This window comes from Belonocnema kinseyi, chromosome 2 (assembly GCF_010883055.1).
Source record: "Belonocnema kinseyi isolate 2016_QV_RU_SX_M_011 chromosome 2, B_treatae_v1, whole genome shotgun sequence".
Lineage (NCBI taxonomy): Eukaryota > Metazoa > Arthropoda > Insecta > Hymenoptera > Cynipidae > Belonocnema > Belonocnema kinseyi.
The window spans coordinates 914,989-928,641 of record NC_046658.1 but is presented as its reverse complement, the minus strand read 5'-3'; the positions used below and the strand labels follow the sequence as shown (position 1 = coordinate 928,641).

Genomic DNA, 13,653 nt, shown 5'->3' with positions numbered 1-13,653 from the left:
CTATACTTTGTAAAAAAGGGAAAAAAGGGGAAAATTGGGTCAAAATTCTCGATTTTAGGGATTTAAGGGGATTTTTCAAATTTAAGGGGAAAAAGGGGGAAAGGGGAAAAAAGGGGAATAGGGAAAAAAGGGGATGGAGTGGCATCCCTGCAAAAACCAATTTCTTAAGAAATTTCGATTCTACTATTTTTTGTGGAAAATTGATATGTTAAATTGAAAATAGACGTATTTTACTTAATAATTCAATTTTTAATTTTTCTGTTTTGGTATAAAATTAATCCTTTTGGTTTAAAATCGATCTTTTTTCTTTAGAGGTTGTACTATTTAGAAACAAATTCATTTGTTTAGATACAGTATTTGGAAATTCAGAATTTAATTGAAAATTCGTCATTTTTGGTAGAACAATAAACTTCTTAATTGAAATTTCATCTTTTTTCGTGGATTCTATTATTTTGTTAAAAATTCCTTTTTCTGTAGAAAATTAATTTATTTAAGAGAAAATTCGATTATACCATTTTTGATAGAAAAATGATATTTAAAAAAATGGTTATTTTTTTTGTTAAAAATTAAATTTTTTTAAACCCGTCTTTTTTAGGTAGGAAATTAATCTTCGCGGTAGAAAATTCATCTCCTTCATTGAGAGTTCAATTGTTTTTTTGGAAATTCCTTCATAGTTATTCAAAAATTAATTTATGTAAGATAAAGTTGGATTATACCATTTTTGGTAGGGAATTGATATTTGAAAATAAAAATTGAGCTTTTTTAGTTGAAAATTCAACCATTTTTTTGGAAATGCACATCCTTCGATGAAAATTCGTGATTTTGGTAGGAAATTAGTCTTCTTGGTTGAAAATTCATCTTTGTGATTATAATATACATTTCCCTCGCGATCCTGACGGTTTCCGGCAACTCACCAATCATTCGGCTAATTATCCGTGCGCTTTTCCATCATTTTGGCGCTCTTATTATTTCGCCAATAAAAGGCGAGAGATTCGACACCATGTCTTACGAAAATTAACTACCTCCCGTTAGCATATTTTACTCTCGGCGTTATTCGAATTGTACATTTTGCCTCATGGTTAAGAACAAAAATATTAAGTTGCACATTCCTTTTTTTTTCAAATTAAATTATTTGACTGAAAATTTAACTATCCCACTTTTGGTGGAACACTGAAATTTGGAATTAAAGATTTATATTTTTGGGTTGAAAATTCACCTGTTTTCTTGAAAGTTCAACTATGTATCATCCAATGCATCTATTTTAGTAAAATTTCAATTAATTTGAGGAAAATTTAATTGTTTTTTGTTAAATATTAGTTCTTTTAACTAAAAAGGAATTATCCTATTTCTGATTTTATATATTTATATTTTTAATTAAAATGTTATCTTTTTTAGTCGAAAACAACACTATTTGTTTGAAAACTGATCTTTTTGATGAGGTTTATGGGCCAACACTAATAGACACTTCCGAGACCATGTGCTGGCTAACAAACTTAATTATGTAAAAATAAACAATTCGTCGACCATGGAGAGAACTGTTTCAAATAACATTCTTCTTATGAAAAACTCAATAATTTACGAACCGATGCGTTTCAAATATTACAAATCATCTTAGAAACCTCCAAAAATCTATGTATAGGACTACTGTTGAATCTACGTCCTATCTCTTTCCTTATGATGGGTTTTTTAATTCTTACAAACTGATGAGATTCGGCGTCGACGGACGAAACATGTTTTAATAACACCACAATAAACATAAACTACGCCCAGTAGACAAAAACTAAAAGACCTTCCTTTGAACTTTTTTAGTTAAAAATTGAATTATTTGTTTGAAAATTTACGTATTTTGTTGAAAATTTGTGTTTTTTGTTAGAGATATCAAACTTCTTCTTTGAAAATTCATCTTTTTGATTGACAATTTCACTGGTTTGTTGGAAGCTCCTTTATTGTTAGTCAAAAAGTAATTGCTCGCCGATCATTGGGTGATAATTAAAGTGCCCGTAGATCCCTATAGTATGTATGTGTTGCTGGAGGTTTTCAAAATTGTGTTTAAAAAAAATAAATATTGAGTATTTGGCAAAATTGTCGGGAGATATGAAGACCCGATACATCCATAAAACTGAAAAAAATCGAAAATTGTGATCTGTATGTTATGAAAGATCAAGATCTGAGTGAAAATGGCAGAGTTGTTTCGTTGATCAGTGTAATGAATCAACTAACATAATTCATTCAATCCCACATTTCTTAAACCATATATTATTTAAAAGCATATAAAACATTGGAAGCCTATATATTTTATGCAGCTGTTTTTTGGTGAAGGTGAAGTGCAAGGAATTTAATGGTAATTTTCAGCTATTGAGTGAAGATAGTGTAACATTGGTGTATTTTCAGTTATAAGTTAATGTTTTAGTTATTATTTGCATTTTTTATACCAATCCTGATTAAAATAGTTTCTGTTTTTTCAACAAAATTGTTACAAATTTGAATAAAATTTTTGTGAAATTTGTATGAAAAATTTCAATAATTTTCAATGTATTTCAAACACATTAAAGTGACAAAAATTATATAATAGTGCGACAAGCAGTTTGACCTAGTATTCTAAAATTAATTCTGAACCGCAAAATCTCAAAAAGATGTTATCGCATTTTACACCAGCAATGGTCTTTGATAACAAAAATTATAACAAATTCAATGCACCGTAGCCAATGAACGTTACTAAAATCCAAGCAAGCGCATATCAAGGCAGCTCCGTTGGGATCATTCACTTCAAGAAAACACATGTAACGTTCCATTACTGTCTAACTCACGGATGCCTCGTGTCGCACGCGTGTAGCTATCAAAGAACGATCAATCGTGACTATTTTCCACTACTGTCTAAGCCACTGACGCCTCGTGTCACTCGCATATAACCATGAAAATCGAGTATCGTGACAATCAAAATCGACAATATCGTTTAGAGATTTTATATTAAGGATTCAAACTGCCTTCTATCGTTCTCTATCTCTATCCGATTTGAAATGAATATGAAATATAAAATATATTTCAAAAAAATTCAAAAAATTCAGAAATAGATATAAACCTGAATTCAATAGTGGTTAACCCATAAGTTAATATCTTGAAATAAAAGTGATTAAAGTGATATTTTTAATTTGTAAATTGACTCTACCTTAAAGGAGTATCTAATAATGACTTTGTGGGACCCTTCGATCTAATTGTGAATGTTGTTAAGTTACATTATAGGTTGCAAATAGGGTTCCACAGGGACTAAATATTGAAAATAGGGTACTGTAGGGACCACAACTAAACATATGATACAATAGGGGATATAGAGACTGGCCTGCTAGTTAAGTCGGCAATAATAAATTCAATGCACTAAAAGAAAAATATTTTTCAATGCGCCTAAAAACTCACTTTCAGAGTGGTTCTGATTATAACCTACTTCCAAGATAATAAAGCTACAACACATTTTCTTGCAGTGTACTGAGAAAAAAATTAGAAAATCGAGAATCATCATTTTCTAACAAATTTAATGTTGATCAATTCTTTTTAAAAAATTTCAAAATCGGTTTAAAATGACGGACCGCGGCAGTTCAACTGATCTAATTAATCATGCATAATTTCATGTCATATCAAGTTAGTAAAACTTTTCGTGATTAGAAAAATTGACTCACCATGTTGAGATTTTGCATATTCAGCCTGAATGCTGATCTTCCCCTAGGTAGACGCTGCAGATTACACATCATTTCATCGTTTTTTCTCTGCGACAAACTGAGCGAACGTTGTCGAATCTCGGGAGAAAACTCAGGTCCTAAAGTGCATGTGAAGTTGACGTTCGAAATTGCGTTCATTTGAGCTGAGCTATAAAGTTGAAAGATTATGCTATAGTAACACGAATGTTAACTAGACACGTTTTTTAGGCTGTATTATGACTGTACTTAATCTTATAAGTCATCAAGATTGTTTAGAGTCCCAAAGAAATGCGATGTTTGACAAAGTGTAATTTGGACAAGATGAATTAAAGTCAATTTTTTTTTCATAAACCTTTTACTTAAGCGTGCAAAAGAATACCCTGAATATTCTAGAAAAAATCCGTAATGCGTCATGGCTATTTTGTTGAAATAGTAGCAAAAAATCACGTTTTGACGGATTTCTGGTTCCCAGTGATTTATTCATTCATAGGCAAATATAGTATCTGATTGTTATGTATATCCGGTTAAAAGAGGTAACAAATTTGACTAATATCCGTGAGTCCTACGTAACAGTAATCTATAGATGAATTAAAATAAAGGTAATTTTCAGCAATGAAAAAATTATACATTGCTCTAAGCCTATAATAAAATCGGGTCTAAAAGCCATCCCATATTAAAAAATAGCTTGGGTGACGTCAGGTCACAGAGTTCTCCAATTTTTAGATCATGCCGCAATGAGTATGCGCCGTTTCGGCAAGCGGATAGAGCATTCTCATTAAGCCATAAAAATTGAAAGGGTCGAACCTCCGGGGGTATACGTGTAAGGGAAAATACATTGCCAGTATAGGGTTGACATATTTCGGAGACGTTTTTAAAATAAAAGAAGAAAAATGATGAAATATTGTTTCGTAGTAGGGTGTAAGAAACACATTGCTGTGCACCCAGACACAAGACTTTTTCGGATTCCAATAGGTATAAATGAGAAAGATCAAAAGTTTATCGGATAATCTCGTGCTGGGCCTAGTGATCTGTCAACAAGTAAACTTATTATATTGTCAAAGAGAAGAAGGGAAATGTGGATGAGTGTTTTGCGTCGTGGTATTTTAAGTGCAAGTCAATTAAAAAATGCCCAGATTTCCAAGCAACATTTTATGAGTGGTAAGTAAGAAATGTATGCGTTTAGAGTGTGAGATTATGTCTCCGAGGTTATGTTTACCACAATTGTAGCGGAAGAATTATTTGTGATTTTAAATTTATTACAATCGTTTGTAATTTGTTTGTATCATATAGGCATTCCAGCTGACTTGGCGAATAAGGATCATCCTGATTAAGTGCCTCGTCAAAAATTAGGTGATGAAAAAGGAGCCGCTCTAAAAAGGAAAAGTTCACTCCCCCGCTACCACCTATTTGCGAAAAGGGTTATTTGTCATAGGGGAATATAAATTATGCTTAAAAATCTTTTTAATTAATTCAAGATTCATAATTGTATTTAAAAATTAATTTCTTTGTTCAAAAATACAAGTATTTTATTGGAAAAATCTTTATTTTTGTTTGAAAATTTAATATCTAACCGTACACATAACTTTTTCCGATTGGGTTCAAAGTGAATCCCTTTTTGGTTACAAATTCGTGTATTTTGTTGAAAAAGTTGTCTTTTTTGGTAGAAAATTAATTTTGTTAGCCAGGGAAAATGAAAAATGTGTTAGCATAAGGTAGAGATTCTTTAAATTAGTATTTTTTTGCTTTTCTGTATCAAGAAAAATCTTGATTTTTCGTATACCTTTCTGAGATGTACAATTTCGGGATATCTCATGGAAAAAACTTTTTTTATAGGTTTATGTAAAAATACTACTTATTTACATTAAACTGGGCAAGACGAATGCAATGTTAAAACTTTATAATAATATCACTTGAGTTTTATGATCCTGCGAGCAGATCGCTTTTGTAATAGGCTGCTCCTAACCTCAAAATCTCAATAAACTGTCATCGCCTTTTACGTCAGCAATGGAATTTGAAAACTTAAATTGAAATGAATACAATACTTCACACGAATATTCCTTATGTTAATGTTCATACTTATAGAAAATAATAAGTTATAACTAAAATATTAAGTTAAAACTAATACTATATTGTTACACTATAACCTCACTCAGAAGCATAACAATATCATTGAACTGCTTGAACTTCACTTTCCTCACAAAATAAGCTTCATAAAATTTATAAGCTTCCAAACTTTTATATTCTTTTACTTTTTTCACGGAGTAAAAACTGTAAGATTGAATAAAATATGCACTATTGTCACCGAGAGCACTGAGCTTACATTTTCACTAAAATCTATATCTTTAAGAGCATACGGATCAAAGTTTTCGACTTTTTTTTAATTTTTGGATATATCGGGTCTTGACGTTTCCAGACAATTTTCTCAAATATTCAATCTGCATTAGAAAAACCAAAAACAATTTTAAAAAACGACGGCAATACATGCAAACTATAGGGGCATAAGGAGGAGGTTATTCCCCCGAAGGCCACTCGGAGCGCGTGACGTCACAAGTGAAAATATTCTATTGGTTACTTTTGGCGTGCTTATTTCAAATGTTCTGGCGTGCAAATTAATTTCTTACAACAAATAATAATGGTTAAGAAGTAAAATTAGATAATTATTTTAATTTTCACATTCTAAGTCTCTTGTTTATCAAAACATTTTAAATTATTTTTCAATTATAATCGTTATATAAAATTGATTTGCATATTTTAACTTTTTAAATGAGGCATGCGCTGTATGAAGATAACTTTGAAATATCTCCTTATAAGGAACTATCATATGCTGGCATAGTAAAACTTTACGTAATCATCTAGGAATGATTGCGACAATTGTTTAAAAATTGATGCAAATTTTACATTTTATTCCTGTTTATTCAAATTCCGAGGCCAAACTTTAAAAACTTTTCGAGAAAAATTAAAAATTATTCAACATTACAAACATGAAAACTTATAAGTGCGATATCTCATCAAAAAAATAAGATATTTGAGTAAACTCAACTTGTACTTTACGATAATGTGTGTACTTTGCTAAGAACAACAAAATCCGCGGAGCTACATAACCTCAAATATATGCAAAAACAGCGTTTTTTGCACTTTTAGTTTAGAATATCTCAAAAACCTGACATAATGGAGCAATTCTGAAGCGAGATTCTGATTTAGCGCACTAAAATCCTCCGGGAAAGTATAGTCAAGTTTTTGTAACTCAAAATCAGTAAAATTTTGTCGGACTGTGTTTCATTGTTTTCAATTCATTATTTCAACCATTTTCATTTACAATTTCAGAATTTGGTTGTCCACATTACTTTGTAAATTTACAAGAATTATTAATTATTTAAACAATTTCCATAAACAAATTCAGATTTAGGCAATTTCTCAAAAAGTAGGCTACATTTTTGCAATAATTAACTAACAATATCTTTCCGATGACTCTTTCATACGATAATTTACAAATTTATAATAATTTTTAATCATTTAAACAATTTTCATAAACATATTCAGAGTTTGGCTATATTTAAGGGAATAGGCTCAATTTCTTCGCGGAAGCAACAAAGTATGTATTTTCAATAAGTGTTTCCTACTGTACTTTGCACATTTACAATAATTATTATGTATTTAAATAGTTTTTGTAAACATTTTTAGAGTTTGGCTATTTTGCAAGGAATATACACAATTTGTTTACGGAGTAAACTAAATTGTCTTTCTAATTATTCTACGATGCTTTTCAAATTTCCAAGAGTTATTAATTATTTAAACAATTGCCACGAGCAAGTTGTGAGTTTGGCCATTTTTCTAAGAATAGGCTTAATTTGTTTACAGAATCAACAAAGAAAGTACTTCAGATAACTTTTTCCTACGATACTTTGAAAATTTACAATAATGATTAACTATCAAAACAATATTTATGAATGAATTCTTAGTTTAGTTATTTTTTATCCTCTATAAAAACACAAACGCAGCTATAACCTTTTTAATAAAAGGTACAACTTTTACATCTGAATTATAATATTAAAATCAAAATCATTCGTCATTTTAAATTAAAGTAGCAGTCTTGTGCGCGTCTATTTATCTTTTAATGAAAAAGAATACATCAAAAGCCTCTCTTTTCTATGTTATACATATTTAATGAATATTAAAAGATATTAGTATTAAATAATAGACGACACCAAGGGATGAGTTCTGTATCTTAAACTGTAATTAATCTTTTATAATAGAATTTCAAACAATTTTATTTTTTTTGTGGAAAACGAAATGTAACTACTTTATTCCAAATGAGCTTTATTTTTTATAAAAATTAATTTACACCTAATATTGATGAATAGAATTTATTAAAATTTTGTAACTCACGTTGATGAGAATCATATTCTTTAAATAATGAACTTTGCATTTTTGCACCACAATTTTTATAAATCAAATTAGCAAAAGTTTTGAACGTGCATTATAATAATCAATGACCTTATAGGTAGAAAAACACATGTAATAAGCTTATTGCCACTTGGTAAACTCTTCCCTGAAAATCTTGGTTCAGTCTCCCCAATATTAGTTCATGCGTTCAATGTCATAAAATCTTTAGTAATAACTGTTTCATTATTCCGATTTATACAAAATCATTACACTACACTGTAAGGAACAACGCGTTAAATGATTACTGAATGAATTTTGATTACAAGAGTAGATAAATCCCACGAAGGAATAATAAGAAGACCCAAATTTCAGTGGGAAGCCATTTGAAACTGGCAATAGAAACATTACCGTAAGCGGTATGTACATTACAGGAAGATTTGGAACTTTTCGTGCGCAGGTGCGCAGTTGTCCTCTTCCTATACATGGAAAAGTGTGCGAGTGAGAAAGTTTGTCATCTTGACGTAAGTTAGAGTGGTTCTGTTATTTTGTTGATCATCATACGAAAGATACACGAAATAAATATATAACCAGTATTTTCGGTACTTGTTTGAAAAATGTGTGACCAGATTTTTGTAATATGATAAAGAAATAATGAAAGTAATATAACTTGATTGAAAAGTTTAAAGTTTTTCGAAACGTCAACATGAATAATATTATAATTTCATTAAAAGTTATTATGAGGTGACTCAGTTTAGAAATTGGTAAATTACGTATTTATAAGCATGTATACAATTTAATCAGCACGGATACTTGCAAATAATGAGATATTATAATGAAGCGCTCTACCGATAGAAATGTCAGAGTATATGCTAAAGATTCTCCAGACTCTAAGAAGCTCTGAGAAATTCTCCACAGGCACTTAGGTAGTAAGTGAAGGTTAAATTTCTAAACCATTTCTATTAAAATTAAATGACAGCTACAGAGGACAATTGCGCATCTGCGGACGAAACGGAGTTAGGTCTTCTTATTATTCCTTCGTGATAAATCCTTACAAAGTTGAAAAAAAAGACATTATTAAACGCAAATTTCTGACAATTGTCGAATATTGGGCTTAGTTGAGTCTCCCACTTTCCCCTGGACTTTTCACATTAAAGTTTATAAAAAGCAGAAATATCGTCTTTAAAATTAAACTAATCATTATCATATTTCAAGTAATTATTTAAAATTTTTTAAATTTATCTGCTATATCATCAGAGATTGTACCTCACCGACAGTAGATCAACCTTCCGAACCATGAAGGCAGAAAATCTACACAATATCGATCAAGTTAAGAATCTTCAATAACAGAAAAATGCTTAACGTCCTAATAAGACTAGATGGAAAATAATATTTTTAAATTAAAATTATTTCTTGAAAAAAAGATTCTACTCCATTTTCACTCCATTGGGAATCGAACGACAAAACTTCTGATTTCCAGTCAGGTGCTTTTCCAATTAAGCTATTAAAAGGATCAGAACAAGAACTATTAATTTAAGAACATAACGCTAATTTTTAGCTAGGTGTTAATGGTACAAGTAATTATTTAAAACTTTTCAAATTTATCTGCTATATCATCAGAGATTGTACCTTACCGACAGTAGATCAACCCTCCAAACCATGAAGGCAGAAAATTTATAAAATATCGATCAAGTTAAGAATCTTCAATAACAGAAAAATTCTTAACGTCTTAATAAGACTAGATGGAAAATAATATTTTTAAATTAAAATTATTTCTTGAAAAAAAGATCCTACTCCATCTTCACTCAATAACCTAGCTAAAAATTAGCGTTATGTTCTTGAATTAGAGTTCTTATTCTGATCCCTCTAATAGCTTAATTGGAAAAGCACCTGGCCGGAAATCAGAAGTTTTGCCGTTCGATTCCCAATGGAGTGAAGATGGAGTAGGATCTTTTATTCGAAAAATAATTTTAATTTAATTATATTTCAAATTACATTAAAATTAATGAAACTTTTATTAAAAATAACACTTTCAACAAATAAATACTTGAAAACTTATCATGTGGTGTGAAGGTATTGTGAAAAATGTGGTTTATGGTGGTAGATGGAGGGTAAAGGTGTTATAACTGTTTTACAGAAAAATAGTCTTTTGACTTAAAAGTTTAAGAATTGGGACAAAATTTTTTAATTCCTAACTGACAATTCTTTATTTGTTGAAAATTCGATTTTCTAGTTGAAAAATGCATAATTTTAGTTAAAAATCTATCTCCTTGGTTAAAAAATGTACTATTTTTTGAAAATTCTTTTTCCTTTTAAATAAATAAATTTTTTGTGTGAAAAAGTAAGTTTTATACTTTCGGTTTAAATTTAAATCTCTTATGAAAATTAATCCTTATGATTGAAAATTCGTTTCCTTATTTTTACAATGCATCTCATGGTAGCGTCTGCATTCGCTGAAATATCAAATATTATATTTTCTATCGAAAATCCATATTTGCAGGTTAAAAATTCAACTACTTTGTTGAAAATTTACATACTGGTTCGAAAATTCAACACTGGTTAAAAATTTAAATATTACTTTGATAATCTTTTCTTTTCGTTTTAAGATGTCCACCACTACGTTTTCATTGAGAATTCTTTTTTTTTTGTTTGTTAATGCAACTCTTTTTGGTTAAAGATTAATCTTTTTTGTTTGAAAATTTGGCCATTCAGTTTAAAATTTATATGTGTAGGCTGAAAATTGAACTATTTGGTTAAAATTTAAACTATTCGGTTGTAAATGCAAATCTTTCATTAAAACCCCAAATTTTTAAGAAAACTGTTTACACTGAAAATTAAAAAGTTTAATTTTCAGTTTAAAAAAATTAACGAATTTGCAACCAAATAGTTACTTTTTCATCTAAAAGCATAACATTTTAACAAAATAGTTAAACTTTTAAATAAGTAGATAAATTTTCAACCAAAAACAAACAAATATGAGTATTTTAAAACAACAACAGCCTAAATTGAACGAAAAAATTCATATGAAGAAAATTTTTCAATTTTTAACCAGAGATAAATTTTTAACTAAAATAATGAATCTTCACAAAAAAAATTAATTTGTAAAAGGTCGTTCAAACTTAAAACAATTAGAGAAATTTTCAACAAAAAATATTAATTTTGAACCAAAGAAAGAAAGAATTGTTAACAAATTAATTAAATTTGTAACTAAAACGATGAATCTTCAACCCAAAAAATATCCATTTTTACTCAATTAGTATAACATTTAACCAAATAGTCGAATGCAAACAAAAAAGACAAATTTCAAACAAAATAGTTGAGTCCCCACCAAAGGAGCTTTAACAGAATATAATTCACAATTACCAAATTACAGTAGTAGATGTATATATGCATATATGCATATATTATCGAGCGCAAAGCTCTAGAACGAACAAAGAAAAATATCTACAAAATTGTTGAGTTTTCAACCCAAAAAGGCAAGTTTTCAACAAAAAAAATAGTTGAATTTTCAACCAAAAGAGATATATTTTTATTGTGTTTATGTTCAGTAAGAAAATTAAGTTTCTACCCGAAGAGATGAGTTTTTGACCAAGAAACAATTTTCAGTCAAGACAGAAAAACTAATTCAACTAAATTGTTGAATATTTTCAAGAACAAAATTTTTAAAAACTGTTCCCTTATAGTTTATAAATCAAGTAATAGAATTGAAAATTAGTCTTTTTTGTAAAATATTAATCTTATTGGTTAAAAATTAATCTTTAGAACATAGAATTCTTTTTCATAACGAAAAAATAGTTCTCTTAAAATTTTATCTAAAAATAAAATAATTCCCTTCCTGATCGATTCAGCGACGTGAAGTGCAGAACCTGCCTAATGTTAAATGGTTTCGATCCCCTTTGAAATAATTTTTATAACACTGTTTTTTTTTTTTGTTGAAAATTAATTTTTTTAAAGAGAAAATTTAACTATAACATTTTTGGTAGAAAATTAATTTTTTTTAAAATTAAACTGTGTTCTTTTTTCGTTAAAAATCTAACCAATCGTTAAAAAATTTATGGATTTTGTTCAAAATTCTTTTTTAGTAGAAAATTATGTTGTATTTTGTACGCTGGATTTCACAAGTTTTTTTTTTAAGAGATAAAAATGCGTGCGTGGTTTCACAACGATATATTTGTCTTACTAAAATTACAGTGTCGTGGTAGTGTTTTACAGGCAGATGGCGCAGTATACGTTTTGCCGTGTTCAAATTTAAATTCAAAACATACCCCCCGACTTGAAACATCTATCCTTTCAAAAAGAAAACATAAAATACAATGCGAGGAGTGAATCTTCACAAACTGAAAATCAGTAAATAAGTGTATAGTATAAGAGAAAACAAATGAGTAAGATAATTGAACGTGAACGATTTAAAAAGAAAAGTCCTTTACTAAATATATTCGTAGTTTTAATCAATAGGTAATGGGCACAGTTTATGAAGTGCGACTCGAGTAGTATCAGTAGAAAATCGAACGGTAGCAACACGAGCTATTCCGTCCTTTCCAGGATGCAGTTGAATGATTCTTCCTAACTTCCATCGTAACGGAGGAAGTATTTTGTCCTTCATTAAACCCAGAGAATTTTCCTCCATCTCTGGATAAGGCTGCTTCCATTTGACTCTTTTTTGAAGTTCTGCAATATATTCCTTGCTCCATCTCGCCCAAAAATGCTGCTGTAGTCGTTGTATTAATTTCCACCTGGATAATCTATTTTCTGGCAAATGGCTTAAATCTGGATCAGCAATTGAAGTAAGCGGTATTCCGATTAAAAAATGAGCAGGAGTCAAAGGAGAAAAGTCGTTAGGATCTGGAGAGAGTGGTGTTATTGGTCTGGAATTGAGCAAGCCCTCTATTTGAATCAAAAAAGTATACTTTTCTTCGAAAGTTAAAATATTATTGCCAGCAACATGTTTAAGGTGATACTTTACGGACTTCACTCCAGCCTCCCAAATACTTCCAAAATGCGGTGAATAAGCTGAAATGAAGTGCCACTCGATTCCCATATTCTCGATTTTTTCTACCAAGTTGTTACTATCCCGAAGTAGGAACTTACCGAGTAGCTCAAGCTGATTTCTTGCCCCCACGAAATTTGTGCCATTATCGGAATACATATGAGCGGGTTTTCCTCTCCTAGATGTAAAACGACGAAAACTTGCTATAAAATCTTCTGACGTAGCATCAGAGACAAGCTCTAGGTGTAAGGCCTTGGTGGAAAAACAAACAAATAGGCTTACGTAGCATTTACTGGTTTTGGCAAATTTTCCTTTTCTGTCCTTTATAATGAAGGGACCTGCATAATAGACACCTGTGGCGTGGAAAGGTGGTGAAGGAGTAACTCTAGATTCAGGCAAGTCACCCATCATTGGATTGACCGACCTTGGATTCACTTTAAAACAATTTACACATTCCATTACCACCTTTCGCGCCATGTTCCGACCTCCTATGGACCAAAATCGTTCACGTATAGATGAGAGCAACAATTGAGGACCGGCATGGAGCAATCGTTGATGCTCACTAATGAAAAGAAGCCTTGCGAAATCGTCGGTTGC

The 13,653-nt window shown here is 30.1% G+C and overlaps 1 protein-coding gene across 1 annotated transcript in view; it reads right to left on the bottom strand.

The window, feature by feature from the left end:
* The window catches only part of LOC117168111, a 154,011-nt gene that overhangs the window by 42,568 nt on the left and 97,790 nt on the right, over positions 1-13,653 (bottom strand). The window contains exon 4 of the mRNA XM_033353507.1: positions 3,672-3,858. Within this exon, the coding sequence (XP_033209398.1) occupies positions 3,672-3,858 (187 nt within the window). The remainder of the gene's footprint in view (positions 1-3,671; positions 3,859-13,653) is intronic.